The sequence below is a fragment of the Bactrocera oleae genome, chromosome 4 (genome assembly GCF_042242935.1).
Source record: "Bactrocera oleae isolate idBacOlea1 chromosome 4, idBacOlea1, whole genome shotgun sequence".
NCBI lineage: Eukaryota > Metazoa > Arthropoda > Insecta > Diptera > Tephritidae > Bactrocera > Bactrocera oleae.
Window position 1 is genome coordinate 14,642,501 of NC_091538.1, and position 15,370 is coordinate 14,657,870.

The window sequence follows — 15,370 nt, forward strand, 5'->3', positions numbered from 1 at the left end:
TATCAAGGTAAGATCTAAATATAAACCGGATCTCTTGAAGCTCTTTTTATGACATACATTTATTGGTTTCCATTTTTAGGTTTAGGCGTGAACCGTTGGGTTTTCAGCGGTAAAGGGCATCCCTATGTTCGTTGCTTTGCCTTCGCTACCAAAACAGCGACATCTATAGGTAAACTTTTAAACTCCACGCGCGTACTCTACATCTATCCAACTCACTACCTCTAACTATATCTTCTTCTTCCTCCTCAGGTAAAAATCCGAAACCCGAACGGGAAGGCGAATATGTTTTTATGACCGCCGCATGGCTGATGGGTGTCTTTGTATTTGCCTTGCTGATCGGTCAGATACGCGATATCATTTCTACAGCGACGCGCAATAAAAATGAATATCGACAATTGGAAGATGAGACCTTGGAGTATATGCGACGTCTGAATTTACCCAGCGAGGTGCAGGGACGCGTGAAAATGTGGTTTAAGTTCACGTGGGAGCAACAACGTACGTTGGGTAAGTAACTTGAATAAATACAGGGCACTTAAAGCTGCAACCAAAAACAAAAGCTCGACAACAGTTTAGTTTACAAAAACTCAAAAAAAGCTTAAACTATACAAACTTTCAGAATAAACAAAATTTTCTTGCTTCCACTGCAGATGAAGCTAACATTTTGGACTCATTACCAATCAATTTGAAGACGGACATCGCTATCGCCGTGCACATACAGACACTCTCGAAAGTACAACTTTTCGCCGACTGCGAAGAGGCACTGCTACGCGATTTGGTCTTGAAATTGCGGGCTGTAACCTTTCTACCGGGCGATTGTGTGTGTCGTAAAGGCGAAGTGGGTCGCGAAATGTATATTATCAAACTCGGACAAGTGCAAGTGATGGGCGGTCCAAATAGTGACATTGTCTTGGCCACACTCTCGGAGGGTTCGGTCTTTGGTGAAATCAGTTTGTTGGGTATAAATGGCGCAGACCGGCGCACAGCCGATGTACGCTCCAAAGGCTACGCCAATCTCTTCGTACTCTCCAAATCCGATTTAAACGAAGTAATCGCCTACTATCCCAACGCACAAGCGATGCTGAAGAAGCGTGCACGCGCACTTATGCGTAAGAATGCGGCACGCGAACGTGAAGAGGAACGTGCCAAAAGCGCATTGAAAGCCGATGTGGTGATTAGTAATCCGAAAACACCCGAGACACCACCCAAACTATTGAAGACTGTCATACAGGCATTGCCATATGAGTCGCCCGCCGTAATGCTGATCACGCGCGGCTCCAAACGCATGCGCAAGAAGAGCAGAGCCAATGCGCTGGCAAGCATCGAGGATGAGGAGAACGTGGCGGCCGTACAAAAGGCTGCCGCAAATGAGCAGCGTGTCTGCTTAATGGGCGCCATGGCCGCTGCGGCTGCCGGTAGGCGTGCCAATTCGCCCGATTTGTTGTCATCCATACAAGATGAGCTTCAAACCAAGCATAGCTTTATAAATTTAACTGATTCACAGAAAGCATTAATCATATCGAAATCCAATAATAGTTTAATGGAGCTGCCGCAGCAGCCGAGTCGCGATGAGGAGCCGCCACTGCGGAGCAAAGGAACCGTTTGAAGAGTGTCATACATACATACATACATCAATTATGTATGCGATGAGCTTTATGCAAATAACTATGAAACAGGTTTTACAAAAATAAAAACTTGTTCCAAATGAGCAAGTATGCAATAAAATATGACATTTTATTATTGTGACAATTAATGTTCTGAAATTGCGGTGCTTAACAACCGCTTATGTATGCAATGTAACATTGAACCGGTTCTAAACCGTTAATGTACATACACATACATCCTACATGCAACTACAACTACAACAACAAATGTACGCTTCAATCAAAGATTTGTGTGTGTAAATTTTTCATTTCGTTTTTATTTGTAACTTCACTGTGACGAAATCACATTAAATTCAAGTTGTAATTAATAAAAAAAAAACATGTTGTTTTATGTAACAAGGATAGAAATATTAGCATAATTTTTGTTTCAGTCTGTTTTCTTAACTCAAATGCTTATAAAGCGTACGCATTAAATGCTAAGCGTTCGATTTAACTGAATCGCGCATCCTTGTAGTGCTTCTCGTTGTCGGTTTTGTCCAAACGAATGGAGTATTTGGGTATCAAGGAACCCTCAACGGTGGCCTCGCCGTTCTCATCGAACTGTGGTCCATCGCCGATCTCTTGGGTATCTTCCTTGACCACACGGTAACCATTTTCATCGGCTTCATAGTACACGGTACGCATGACATAACCATCGCGGTACGAATACATGCCCTTAACCTGAAAATAAAAATATAAATAGTTTGAAAAGCGTTTCCAACAAGAAAAAACATAACCTTCGGCTGCACCGAAGCTATAATATCCTACACAGGTGCATTTCTTATAGCATAAAAGGGTTTAAAAAGATTTTTATTTTGATTTTGATGGGTCCGTTTGTATGGCAGCAACATGCTATAGTGGTTCGATCTGAACAATTTTTTCGGAATTTATAGACCTGACTTAAGTTATAATCTTTGCCAAATTTCGTAAAGATATATTAACAAATAAAAAAGTTTTCCATGCAAGAACTTAAGCTTGATGTGTCAATTTGCATCTCAGCTATATGCTATAGTGATCCGATATCAGCTATTCCGATAAACAAGCAGCTTCTTGGGAAGTAAAGAACGTGTGCAAAATTTCAGATCGATATCTCAAACGCTTCTCTTAATACCTACGTGTTCTCATTTTAAATAAATGGAAGACTTTTCAAGTCCACCGAATTCATTTAAAGTTTATCCTCTCCTAGCAACACAGCTTTCCTATTTTTATTATCTCTATACTCATGTTAAATATTCATATCAACAGCGCTCATCACAATTCGTCTCATATGGTTTCACAACCGGTAAACTCTTATCAATACAGTCTTTTAATCATGCATAACCTCTAAACCTTTAATAACATAACTCTCTTCATTTCATAACCTCCAAACGCATAGTAAAACTTCTTATTAATCTTAATATATAAATTTATTTCTTTTTTGATCTCAATTAAGAACCCATTCAAAACCAAAAACCTCGGAACTGCCGACAGCAAATCAGACTACATCGAATGCTTATACCTCGACTCCTTCATGTCACTTCATCTAAAATACCTATTAAGTCTATTAATATTATATTATTTAAACAATTTCTTACCTTAGTACCATCACGTGTCTCTTCGCGTTGGATAGCTCCGTCGTTTATGTTGTCCTCGATATTTGAGCCATATGAGTACTGTGCGCTCTCATTTTGAATGCGCTCCAATTCGGCCTTCTCCTCAGCTTCCGCTTGAGTCTGCATTGACAAAGCAAAAAAATTAGTGTATGTGCGTAAAGATATAAAACTTTTTATTACAAAATTACAACTCTATGTATGTATGCATGTACAGGTATGTTTGTATGTACATATGTATGCTTGTGCATAGCAAGTGCTTTCATTGGAGTGGCATATTTACTCGGCCACAAAAGCGATGCTTTCGAACTCGACCTTGTAACATAAAACCAATGAGACAAGTAAAAACGATTATCAACAACAAAAAAGTAAACAAAAGTGTATGAAGCCGGTTAAATTCAAAGAAATGTAAATATTGAACCTGTTATTAGGCGTGAATTGCACAAATCCAGAGATGCTGCTGCTGTTGTGGAAATTGCTTATCTTTCAAAACTACTTATATAAAAACATTAACCAGTTTTAGCACGAAACGCTGTCGTAGCCTTAAGATGTTCGTGCTGGGCTTTATTGCTCTCTAAATGATTGACACACCCGGCCAATTAGTTATGTATGCTGGTAGTTATCTGCATACGTTTAATTTTTTAATGAATGCTTTTATTTTGTGTTTGTTGTCAATTTGTAAATCCCGAAATTTTCGGGATACTGAAAATCGATTACTAAATTTTTCGGGACTACGTTAAAATATACAAAAAGTGAAAATGTTATGGTTAGGCCAATCTCGAGCGCTAATTCCGAATTTTCGGGAGCCAAAAATTGCTATTAAATGCATTAGTAAGCACATGCGCTTATAAATATTTATGTCGATAAGCTTACGTGCAATGGTCATGTTTGCTATCAATTTGTGAATATCGAATAACGATTTCGGGACTTTTCGGGACTACATTAAAATTAACAAAAACTGAAAATATTGTGTTAAAGCAATGTCGAGTGAAAATCCCGAAATTTCGGAATCCCGAAAATCGAATATCGAATTTTTCGGGACTACGTTAAAACATACAAAAAGTGAAAGTGTTATAGTTAAGGCAATCTTGAGCGATAATCCCGAACTTTCGGGAACCGAAAAATTGCTACTAAATGCATTAGTAAGCACATACGCTTATAAATATTTATGTCGATAAGGATTTTTCGGGACTACATTAAAATTAACAAAAACTGAGAATATTGTGTTGAAGCAATGTCGAGTGAAAATCCCGAAATTTCGGAATCCCGAAAATCGATATTAAATGCTTTAGTAAGCACTGGACTTACAAAAGTGTAGGTAACGTTATGTCCATTTCAAAATATGTAATTACGCAGCCATTTGCATACTACATATGTGATATGCATGTACATATATATTATATAAATATGTATGTATGTATGTATGTACATATGTACATGCATACTTGTATGTACGCGTACTTTTTATTAACATCCAGCTGTGTTTTCTTGTTTCATTTATTACGTTCATGCATACATTGTGCATGTGCCCCGTCGAAGTTGCAAACGTGATGCATTATTAATATATGTATATGTATGCCTAAATATATGTTCATACATATGTATGTAGTAAATATGTCATATGATGTTACTAACGATGTGTGATTTTGCAATTTTGGCTAAAATAAAATTTTTCTAACACCCCTAAATGAAAATGGCAAAATAATAATAAAACATTCTGAACTCACCATTAGATACATATCATTTTATGGCAAATTTGTTGTGAATAATTTTGCGAAAAAAATGCTGCGCTCGTTTTTTTATCTGTCTGAACCCACTGTACGACAATTCAATTTAAAAACGGTTATTAATTAATTGTTTTATAAGCAGTTATTATTTGAAGTGTACTTATATAAATGTACAAGTGTTTTCATATTTTTTAAACCACCCAGCAAGCCATTTTTTTATTAAAATTTTGAAGCTCGAAACTTTACACAATACTTAGATAATTTGTCTTCGAAGCGGAGTTCTCATTTAAAAAGTGGAAGGCTGTTAAATTGAACCGTTATCAAATGCTGGTAAATAATATAATATTCAACCAGGATCCAATTACAAGTTTACAAAAACAGAAAGTTCAGAGACACACAGATTTACAATAACTTCGAAGATTTAATAGATAATATAGTTTGAAAAGCTGAAAAAAGTCCAACCGAACAAAGTATGTCTACCGAGAAAACACTTGTGAATAACAAAAACGCTTTTTGGTGCGCTGGGCAAAATGTGTCTTTATTCACATGCAACTTAACAATTACTTAGAAAGGCCACTTTCGAGTTCAAAACCACTTCTTACACATACTAAATATATACGAGTACATATATCTCACGATGTGATGCGTCATTGTCAGGTCGAGATAAGAATATATTGCAGTTCAGAATTAACACGATCTACGAACGCAGCTCTCTCTGCCATATTTCATGTACATCGTAGCTTTCGCAAATTTTTATTGCCTCATTGTGGTAAAAATAAATAGTTAACAAATGAAAATTAGCTGGAAGTGGCTGTGCAACAGAACGTATAACCTTTTCATAATAATAAAAATAGATTTGGTGTTGATTTATGGAATAAGGATTCCGGAATAGATGCAAAATTTAAAAACAGTCTTCTACTCGCATATATGATTCAAAACGTGCAAACTGTCTAAACAAAGGTCGAAAGAAACTGTAACTCTGTAACGAATTACAAAAATTTTATCGAGTATATGGGCTCCAAAGATTGTTGATTCACACCAAGTTTCATAGATAGACGATGATTAGTTGTGCAACAGTGTAGGAATCACACAATTGCATACGAGGTTTCAAATTGATTAGAATAGAGTTGCTTGAATGTCTAAAGGCAGGTCAACAAGTTCTGTGAGACCCCTGAAAAGAGTATAGCACAATGAATTTTCACCCTGCGGTCCGTCTTTGACAAATAATTTCTGGAAAGCGAACTAAAGCATCTCGCCGATCTTGTTTAGTTGCCGCTTATTGAAACGCCAGAATTTTAGACTAAAACTTTAAATACGTCCTTCACTGAGTCTCGGTTTAACTAGTACAAGTATACTAGTAGTTGAAAAGCTTCTTCAAAAATTCATTTTAATTATAGAATTTCGATTTCTAATAAAAGAGACTGGGAACATTTTACAAACAAAATAAAGACGGACAAGCAAGGAACTAGACCTAATATAGGACGCGTCTGTGGAGAAAAAGTTTAGCTCGGCAAGAGAGCAACGGTATTCTCTACGCTTATTGTTGAGAGTCAAACTCTGAGAGAAGGCTGGGAAAAAGATTTATGTGTGTAAAGAGAGTTAGAAGAATTAACAACTAAACAAAGTCAGACAAGCGGTTAGCTCCAATCAGGTTTTTTTTTAAAGATCTACACAAGCTGATATGTGGCGTGACTGTGAAGAAAAAGTCTCAAAAGATATTTTTAGTGCGACAAAGCAAGTATGCTCCGATCTTGCTTTTGGAAAGACAAAACGCTGATAAAAAGATTTTTGTGACGTCACAAAACAGCTGACATCGGCAAAGTTAGTGGGAGCTTAGGTGGATTACTGTGTGTGAAGGGTATATACTGGCATATACATACATATTTACATATGTATTGTATGTAAATAAGCGAAAAAATCTGGAAACAAGTCATCTTAAAAAATTGCTGGCGGCAATTTAATAGCAAAAAGATGCGTCGTCAGCCTCAAAGCGTAAACAAGTTTCCAAGAGCGGTACACAAATGCATATGTACATATGTATACACATTTATACCTATGTAATATTCGGCACACATAGTAGATTGTGTGTGCACCATTGTATATAATTTATTATTAACAAAATAAAGAGAAGAAACTTCAAACGCTAACTGTGGGCTGGCGGGGGGTGAAGGCTGGTCACATTCGTAACTGTTTGCAGAGCACAAACAAACATATAAACACGTCGTGTCGGCGTCGCTTTTAAGGTAGTTTTCATTTAATAGCGTAGAAGTGAACATGTTTCGCCACAACGGATCGTCAGCATTTAACACTAACAACAGCAATTACCGTCTCTTTGGTAAATTACAATTCACACACACATAAATACATTTACACACATTGCAATTTTCGATTTCGAAAAAATCAGTCAAAGTGTTAATTGAAAAAATTTGCATAAAAAATTGGTAAATATGAATTTTCCAAACTTTTCTTGTTGTTTTTGCTGGCAGGCGGTGCAACTTTCAAAGTGCTGGTGCTGCTATTGTTGGCGCTCGTGGTAATGAGCAATGCACAAGGTATGTGGCAATTTGTTTTTGTTTGTACTTTTTTTGAAGTTGCAGCTATTGAAAAAAACTTCCCGAACTTTTTTCGTCAAGCAGGTTGCCCCTCGTCTACGAAGGTTTTGAGCTGCACACCAAAATGCAAGCAAGACACCGACTGTAGTGCCATCGGCGGCAAATGTTGCCCGAATTTGTGCAACGAGCGCTCGTGCATACAGCGCAATCAATTGGATCAGGGCAACGGCAACAACAAGGGTGGAGACAAATATTGTAAGTAAAAGCCTAATAAATATAAATACATATGTAAATATGTATGTTAGTACGAGCAAAAAAGGAGAAAAAAAAAAAAAAATTCTTTGGCGAAAAATATTTTTTTAAAATATTACTTTGCTTAATTATTAAAAATAAATTTGCAAAAACTATAAAATCATTTTGAGTAAGAAAAAGAAAAAAAAATTAAAAACTGATTTAAAACTATTAAAGTCATTGAACAGACTTTATCTTTTTTTTGTCAACTTTCAAATAATTTCTTTTTTTTAATTTTTTTAATTATCTTTTTTTATTGTATAAATATTTATTGATCTATATAATTTGATATTTTCTGCGCTTGGTATTGCAAAACGTAGTTCAAAATAATTTAAAAAAAATTAAATATTTAAATTCATTTATTTAAACTAAAAATTAGCAATTTCTCCACTAAAACTGGAGAGAACATACAAAATTGGAAGGAAAAAAAAATAATAATGTAATAAGAAAATCTTTTATTCCGTTATTTTAATTTTGTTTTACCAAAGTTTTTAACAAAAAATATTGTTAATTAGTTTTAACTAAAAATTTTTTTAATTTTATTTAATTATTTTTAACTAATTTTTTTTTTTTAACCAAACATTTTTTAAAGTTTTTAATAAATTAAATTTAAGAAACGTAATTAATGTAATTTAAAAAATTCTGGCCATATTTTTTACCAAAAATTATGTTTTTTAAATTTATTTTTTATATATGAATTTTTTAAATAAAGTTTTAATAAAAAATAAAATTGATAAAATAAATATTTTATTCCGTTCTTTTCAATTTTTTTTACTACAAATATTTTTTTTACCATAACACTGAACGTAGCTAACATTTTTTAATAAATTTAATTTAAGAAAAGTAATTAATGTCATTTATAAAATACAATTTTTTTACCAAAAAATATTTTATTTTATTGATATTTTATATTCTAATAAAAAATAACTTGTGTTACCAAAAATTTTTGAATATTATTTTTTACCGAAAAATAATTTTTAGTACCAAAAAATTGTTTTAATCCCCACATATTAAAAAAATTAACATAAAACCTTCTCAATTTTTAATATTTAATATTATTAAGAAAATTCTACCGAATGAAAGCAAAGCTTTGAAAGCTGTTAATAAATTTAAATTAAAATATTTTAAACGTTTTCTTGTGATAAAAGAGCCATCTTAACAAATACTGCCTAATGTGAATTTTAATATTTTCCAAAACAAAATGTATTAAATTGAAAGCATTAAGTGTACTAGCTAACTAATAGTTAGCAAAATTAAGTGTTTTAATGTTTTTAACGATAAGTTTATGCCTTCGATAATAAAAAATTATATGCACATAGCCATTGGAAATTTTCGTAAGCACAGTGGAACTAAAACTAACTTTACATACATACATAATTTTTTCCCTACAAAATAGTATTAATTAGTTAAAATTAAAAAAATAATTTAATTAAATAATTGCAGCTAGCGGCAACTCCGGCGCCTACTGTGGCAACACTAAATGCAGCCCCTATGAGAAATGCGAAATGGATCGCTCAACAAAACGTCAAAAATGTGTCAGAACTTAAGCAGCGCAGCGAGTCATAAGGATGTACTCCTCTGTCGTTTTATCATACTACATACAATATTTTTTACCCTATACAAATAATTTTCTATACATATATACATAAATGTATGCATTTTTGAATAAAATTTGTGGGCACTTACAACTGGAGCAGCTACGGCGATTTGCACTAAGAGACAAGCAACCAAAATAAATTTCAACATTTTGAATTTCGAACGTTTTACTACTTTCACACACAACTTTTTTTCAACAAATTCACTTTTTTATTATTTTTATTATTGATTTGTACGTTTGGCTGCGACGCGTGTTTCCAGACTAACCTCTGCCTGCAGTCTTCTTAAGCTTTTATAGTCAAGTATGACTTGTTACGTACCTTTGTATACACATACAGACGTATGTATGTATGTAGAGTGTGTATGGTATGTTTACATATTTATGTAGGTAGTTATAGTGGCGCACACATCTCAGCATCTTGATATTCAAGGGCCATGCCAAATGTTTGGTGGTTATGTATAGCAGTTTGCCGTTTCGTCAGTAGCTAAAGAGCTATGAATCGGATTTCGGGATCTGGATTTGGTAGTATTTGTTTGTATGTGTTATTGTTGTTGTTGTTGCTTTGTGGTGACCAATTGATGCTGTGCGTAAGCTCGCCGGTCGACAGGTTGCTATTTTCTTACCGCAATTTGCGGTTACGATGTGTGTACTCCCATTAAGCGCTTCTTCACTGGCTGCGCGTCTGTGATGTATCCCCAGGCTAACCTACTTTTGTGTGTTTTTTTCCTTTTCTCTTGCTGCTTCTACTTAGCACCTTTCTGTCTTTAAACTTTCATTGGTACACATTAATATTATATTATGCAACGTCACATACACACACACATTTTTAACACAAGTTTAATTGCTCAAGTTATACCCGTTATAAGCGTTAAATTGCTGATGTTAAGAACGAAACATAAATAATTTTCCGTTAGCAACTCAATAAACTCTACCTTTGAACATTTTATAACGAAAACTATTTACCGTACATTAACGACGACGGTGAAATTTTTACGAAAATGACAAAAAATTCATTTACGGTTAATAATGGTGACAAAATGTTAGCACTAATTTTTGTTACTGTTTTTTTTTTAATATTTTTTTTGTATACATTCTCCTTATGTTTTAATAAAATAACACGTTTTAGGTTCAAACTCAAGTGGTTAAGTTTTTCTGGCTTAAATGCGGAGAGTTAGTATAAAATAGTTTATTTAGTTGTTAGTTTATGCAAATAATCAGCTTACGAATTATGAACGTATTTTAAGAACTTTTATTGCACGTTAAAAAAATCAGAATATAATAGTTTATTTTTTAATTGCCACACTTTATATGTTGATCGCACAAAAACACAATTTCTATAATCTTTCGGCAATTTTCGGCTGTTGTTGTTGTAGCGGTAAAAAATATACATATGTATATACCCCGAATATATTTGGAAAATGTTGCTGTTTTATATCTATGCAAGAAATGTCAACTCGTCAGCTTTCAGGAATTATTTGGATGGATTTTACTACAACAACAAACAACATTTTTGGCACCCAGGTGAGAGAAAAAGGTTATGTAATATATTATATCACGTCTATTCTAAAATTTTATTTATATATTCGCAGGAGTATTTTTTATTCACATGCATGTATATTTGTTTTATTGTTATATGATAAAAAATGTATATAACAACAAATTTGAATAAGAAATACGAGGCACAAAGCAATATACCCAACATTGGGAGTGGTGATGAAGATTGCACACTTTTTTGTTTGTAATACTTTTGAAATTGGTTGATACAACTTTCAAACAAACATACGCACACACAACTACATGAACATTTGTCCCTAATTTATATTTGCATTTTGTAAGTCAATGTTAGCGATTAGTACAGAAAAAAATACAAACTTAGCTAACTTTTGTCATTTACTCGCAGGCGTGTTTGTATGTAGCACTTATTCATTCATTTTATTTATATATTTCTTTATTAATATTGAAAAAGTTGTGCAATTTTTCAAATTCGTATACCAAACCAATGCCCGTTAGCTTTAAAATTAGCATATAAAGATACACAAATGTGTTTATAAAGACAAACTTTCTTCAAGGTTGAGATTAATCGGGTTGCATGCATATAAACGTACATGTGCAAGTGCATATGTATGTATGTATGAGTGTTTGCTATTTCATCAACGCGACCGAACCATTCCTGTTTTTTAGTTGACCTAACTCTGCAGGTGGTTTTTATATCTACATATATGCTAATGTATAGGTTTGTAGGCGTATGTGCGCGGTTATATTAAATTAAATCCCACATACTTACATATACATATGCATATAGTCTGTGCATCTTCATTTTGCTGATTTGTTGTCGCTCGGGTTGTATTAAGAAGAAGAGTAATAAATAAATTAAATTTCAACAAGTGATGGCTCAATGATGGCCGGTTTTACCGGCTTTAAAACACCGTATGTATTGTGGTTTGTGCTAGTTTTTGCTTTTACTACAAAAAATGAAGAAAAGTAAATGTAAGCTTACAGATCCTAAAAAAGATGCTATAAATCAGTTGGGCAGGAACAAGGAAATGCTTATGCAATTACATATGTATATAAATCTAAATATATACAATAGTTAAAGATGGGTTGTATTTTCTCGGTCAATGTTCAATAGGAAAGGGTATTAAATCAGGTATTATTTTATATTAATATAGACCAAAAGTTTTACCTAGCTGTACGCGCTCCAACGAGGACATAGTCAAGCGTGAATACAGCAGCGATAAATACCCCTTCTGCTATTCTAAAGCTTTATTGAGCTTACGATTGCCGATCGCCTTTGCCAATTCTTTAGGCTGCCTTGAATTATGGAATTTCCTTTATTGTACAATTCTACCATGCGTTTAAGCATGCCTTAATTCTGCAAGCTTTAATGCCGTTAAGCTCAACATCGCATCAAACAATTTTGTTCAGCAACTACAGCGACGTCTTGCACACAGGCACTTCCGCATGAACCATTTGCAGGTAAATCGATTAAGTATATGAAATACCAAGTAAATAACTCCACAAAACACAATTTACCACTTACTTAGCACTTATTTTGAAATTAAAATTTTCATAAAAAAAAAACAATTAATTTATTAAAATACAAATGAGAATGCACTGCTTATGTTCTTTGGATGAAATTACGAAATTTGAACAGGCGGATATAGTGCTGCCAGAAAAAAATTTCTCGCAATAATTATTTTGAGTATACAAGCAACTTATTATGTTTTTTCCATCTAACATTACCGTTTTGCAAAATGTACTTAAAACAAATAATATTATGATATACTTAATTATACAGCGCAATTTAATTCTGTAAGTAATTTAAATTTAAATAGAAAGGGAAATATCTCCGCAAAGTGAAGCAACACTGTTTCGGAATCAATATTTTGTGTTATAAGCGAAACGACTACAACTAAACCGATTATTTGTTTATTTGTGTTAATGCTTCTTTCGCTGGACATAAAATATTGAATTACTTTTACAAATTATTATTTACATAGCATTAATTAAAAGTAAAACTGACACCTTAAGTAAGAAACTTATAAAAAATATATATGTTTGTTAGCTGTGTAAAAGAAGTACTCGGTTGTTATTTGATTCAACAGTAAGTACATCATTACTACAGAGGAATTCCACATCACTACTCCGAAAAGTTGATTTTAGGTTTAGAAAAGTAAAATATTTATTATTTGGCTTAAAAATGGAAGAATCTGTAGAGGAAAGTGATTATTTGGTGGAGTCAAATCGCTTGGCTACATTTAAGAATTGGCCCGTGAGTAGCTGTCTGGTGTTTAGCTTCGCCTACATATGTATAAATAAACAAGCGTATTATTTGTGTTGAAATACAAATTTGTGTACTATATTTAGTTTACACATTAGTGTCAATATATACGTCTTTGTATGTTTGTTTTTCAAATGAAGTGCGCAGTGTTTGTTGTAATATGTATATATTTTCAACTTCAACAAATTCCCAACTAACGAATTAACGTTTTTGCACTTCCAACATAGAATCCAAATATTTCACCGCAATCGCTGGCCAAAGCAGGTTTCTACTATTTAAATCGTTCAGATCAAGTGAAATGTGCATGGTGCAAGGGTATTATAGCTATGTGGGAGGAGCAAGACGATGCATTTGAGGAGCATAAACGTTTCTTTCCCAACTGTCCACGCGTGCAATTAGGTCCACTTATAGAAATGGCGAGCGATGGCCTGCGTGATTTAGGCATACAACAAATTTCTACACCGAAAAAGCCAAAATTTTCCTCATTGGATTCACGACTTCGCACATATGTCAATTGGCCCATACCTGATATACAAAAACCCGATGCGCTAGCCCAGGCCGGTCTCTACTATCAAAATGTGGAGGATCAAGTGCGTTGTTTTCATTGTAATATAGGTTTGCGTTCGTGGCAACGTGAAGATGATCCTTGGTTTGAGCATGCAAAGTGGTGAGTAGTTACTAACTTAATAAATACTTAAGAACACTTAATGAGTGCCAATATAATTTAATTGCTGTAGGTTTCCTCAGTGCCAATTCGTGCGTCTCGTTAAAGGTGCGAACTACATACAGCATGTACAGGAATTGACGCGACAATCCGGTCATCAACCACACAACGAAATGTCCATTGATGAAGCCATGATGACAGCACCCGTACTGCAAGCGCTCGAAATCGGTATTGATGGTGGCTCAATACGAAATGCTACACAGCGGCAATTAATGGCTTGTGGACGACCTTATGAAACAGTAGAAGATTTAATAAAAGCGGTATTCGGTGATCCGGAGGATGCTGAACCAATTGCAAATGGCCAGTGTACGGAAGGGATTAGTGCTTCATTGGCGGGCGATGTTTCACGTTTAATAAATATGCTAGATGAAGCCGGTGTGGGTAGTAATTGTGTTGAAAATCATAATAATGCTAGCAGTAGTACGACAACGATGAATCCAAGTAATGTTCAAAATCAAATATATGGTAATGTGATGAATGGACCGAGTTGTTCGGCGGCGGTTACCAATGCCTTGCAAACAAAAAACACTGGTGATAACACAGAAATAGCAGCTAAAGCAGATAAAATCGATGATGCGTGTACAAACAAAGTAGCTAGCGAACAAACGCTTAATAGAACATTATCGCTGGAAGAAGAAAATCGTAAATTGAAGGATGCGCGTCTATGTAAAGTTTGTCTGGATGAAGAAGTCGGTGTAGTGTTTTTGCCGTGTGGACATTTAGGTGCGTATGCTGCATTTAGCTACTCGCAGGCGTTATTAATTGTTATAATTTTGTTGTTTTTTCATTTACAGTTACATGCGTGCAATGCGCACCCGGCGTTGGCCAGTGTCCCATGTGCCGTGCCGATATTAAAGGTTTTGTACGCACTTACCTATCGTAAATAGCTGAAAATGCTTCACTATTTATTTCCTCTCAAAATGTGTTATATTAATTTATTATACGGTAGTTGCTATTAAACTTGCTTTAGTACATACATACACATACACTTATATAAATGTTATGCTAGTTTGGAATGGTAAAGTAAATATAATTATTGATTTTACAAATATATACATATGGTACATACTTATATATATACTATATATATATATATCGATATATAGATAATGTTAAACACTAGTAGCTTTTTACTTATCATTGAACGACAAACTAAACATTTTGTTTGTATGATAAACCTATCTACCTTGCAATAAAATCAAATTGTGTATTTTAACTGTTATGTTTCTCGACTTTTAAAAAGTCAAATTGATACCAGTTTTCATGAATATCGAATGTAATTTATCAAAATATTGTGTTTTTTTTTAGTGTAGTATTATTGTATGTGAAAATAAAAATGGTTATGCAATAAATAAATTATTTAAAGATTTGTTATATTATTTGTTAGATTTAAATTGTTAAGCGCCTGAATGTAGGCAACATTAGATAAAACTTCTCACAATTCTGAGTTGTAGAAAGGAATTCTAAGC

The 15,370-nt window shown here is 33.9% G+C and overlaps 4 protein-coding genes across 7 annotated transcripts in view; 3 read left to right on the forward strand and 1 right to left on the reverse strand.

The window, feature by feature from the left end:
- CngB (Cyclic nucleotide-gated ion channel subunit B) overlaps positions 1–1,695 on the forward strand; it is a 5,780-nt gene extending 4,085 nt beyond the window's left edge. For both annotated transcript variants that reach the window (XM_014235304.3, XM_070107743.1), the window contains exons 5-8: positions 1–7; positions 80–169; positions 250–504; positions 648–1,695. The exon at positions 1–7 is cut by the window's left edge and continues 78 nt beyond it. In XM_014235304.3, the coding sequence (XP_014090779.2) occupies positions 1–7; positions 80–169; positions 250–504; positions 648–1,603 (1,308 nt within the window). In that variant the 3' untranslated portion in view covers positions 1,604–1,695. The remainder of the gene's footprint in view (positions 8–79; positions 170–249; positions 505–647) is intronic.
- Positions 1,696–1,898: 203 nt separating this feature from the next.
- Cpr51A (Cuticular protein 51A) lies at positions 1,899–9,670 on the reverse strand. Of its 2 annotated transcripts, none has more exons than XM_014235310.3 (3): positions 9,486–9,670; positions 3,215–3,352; positions 1,899–2,321 (listed from the first exon to the last, which is right to left on the reverse strand). In XM_014235310.3, the coding sequence occupies exons 1-3, from the start codon at positions 9,543–9,545 to the stop codon at positions 2,091–2,093; spliced, it is 429 nt and encodes a 142-aa protein (XP_014090785.1). In that variant the 5' UTR covers positions 9,546–9,670; the 3' UTR covers positions 1,899–2,090. The 2 variants fall into 2 exon arrangements, with proteins under 2 accessions (XP_014090785.1, XP_069963848.1); XM_070107747.1 differs by lacking the exon at positions 9,486–9,670 and adding an exon at positions 4,957–4,983.
- Positions 7,136–9,551, forward strand: LOC106617869 (waprin-Thr1). 2 transcript variants are annotated; one of them, XM_014235312.3, is made up of 4 exons: positions 7,136–7,291; positions 7,443–7,508; positions 7,590–7,763; positions 9,243–9,551. In XM_014235312.3, exons 1-4 carry the CDS (start codon positions 7,231–7,233, stop codon positions 9,344–9,346), a joined length of 405 nt encoding a protein of 134 aa, XP_014090787.1. In that variant the 5' UTR covers positions 7,136–7,230; the 3' UTR covers positions 9,347–9,551. The 2 variants fall into 2 exon arrangements, with proteins under 2 accessions (XP_014090787.1, XP_014090788.1); XM_014235313.3 differs by having other exon boundaries at positions 7,593–7,763.
- A 3,339-nt stretch (positions 9,671–13,009) lies between the features above and the next one.
- On the forward strand, positions 13,010–15,266 carry Diap2 (Death-associated inhibitor of apoptosis 2). The gene is made up of 4 exons (XM_014235309.3): positions 13,010–13,168; positions 13,405–13,844; positions 13,915–14,624; positions 14,696–15,266. The coding sequence occupies exons 1-4, from the start codon at positions 13,097–13,099 to the stop codon at positions 14,782–14,784; spliced, it is 1,311 nt and encodes a 436-aa protein (XP_014090784.2). The 5' UTR covers positions 13,010–13,096; the 3' UTR covers positions 14,785–15,266.
- The last annotated feature ends 104 nt before the right edge of the window (positions 15,267–15,370 follow it).

Coding starts and splice junctions, on each gene's coding strand:
- Diap2 (XM_014235309.3), top strand. CDS start 13,097: ATGGAAGAATCTGTAGAGGAAAGTGATTATTTGGTGGAGTCAAATCGC. Junction 13,169..13,404: donor CTACATTTAAGAATTGGCCC/GTGAGTAGCTGT, acceptor CTTCCAACATAG/AATCCAAATATTTCACCGCA. Junction 14,625..14,695: donor TTTGCCGTGTGGACATTTAG/GTGCGTATGCTG, acceptor TTTCATTTACAG/TTACATGCGTGCAATGCGCA.
- Cpr51A (XM_014235310.3), bottom strand. CDS start 9,545: ATGTTGAAATTTATTTTGGTTGCTTGTCTCTTAGTGCAAATCGCCGTA. Junction 3,353..9,485: donor TCGCCGTAGCTGCTCCAGTT/GTAAGTGCCCAC, acceptor TTGTCAATGCAG/ACTCAAGCGGAAGCTGAGGA. Junction 2,322..3,214: donor AGACACGTGATGGTACTAAG/GTAAGAAATTGT, acceptor TTTTATTTTCAG/GTTAAGGGCATGTATTCGTA.
- LOC106617869 (XM_014235312.3), top strand. CDS start 7,231: ATGTTTCGCCACAACGGATCGTCAGCATTTAACACTAACAACAGCAAT. Junction 7,292..7,442: donor CAGCAATTACCGTCTCTTTG/GTAAATTACAAT, acceptor TTTTGCTGGCAG/GCGGTGCAACTTTCAAAGTG. Junction 7,764..9,242: donor CAAGGGTGGAGACAAATATT/GTAAGTAAAAGC, acceptor AAATAATTGCAG/CTAGCGGCAACTCCGGCGCC.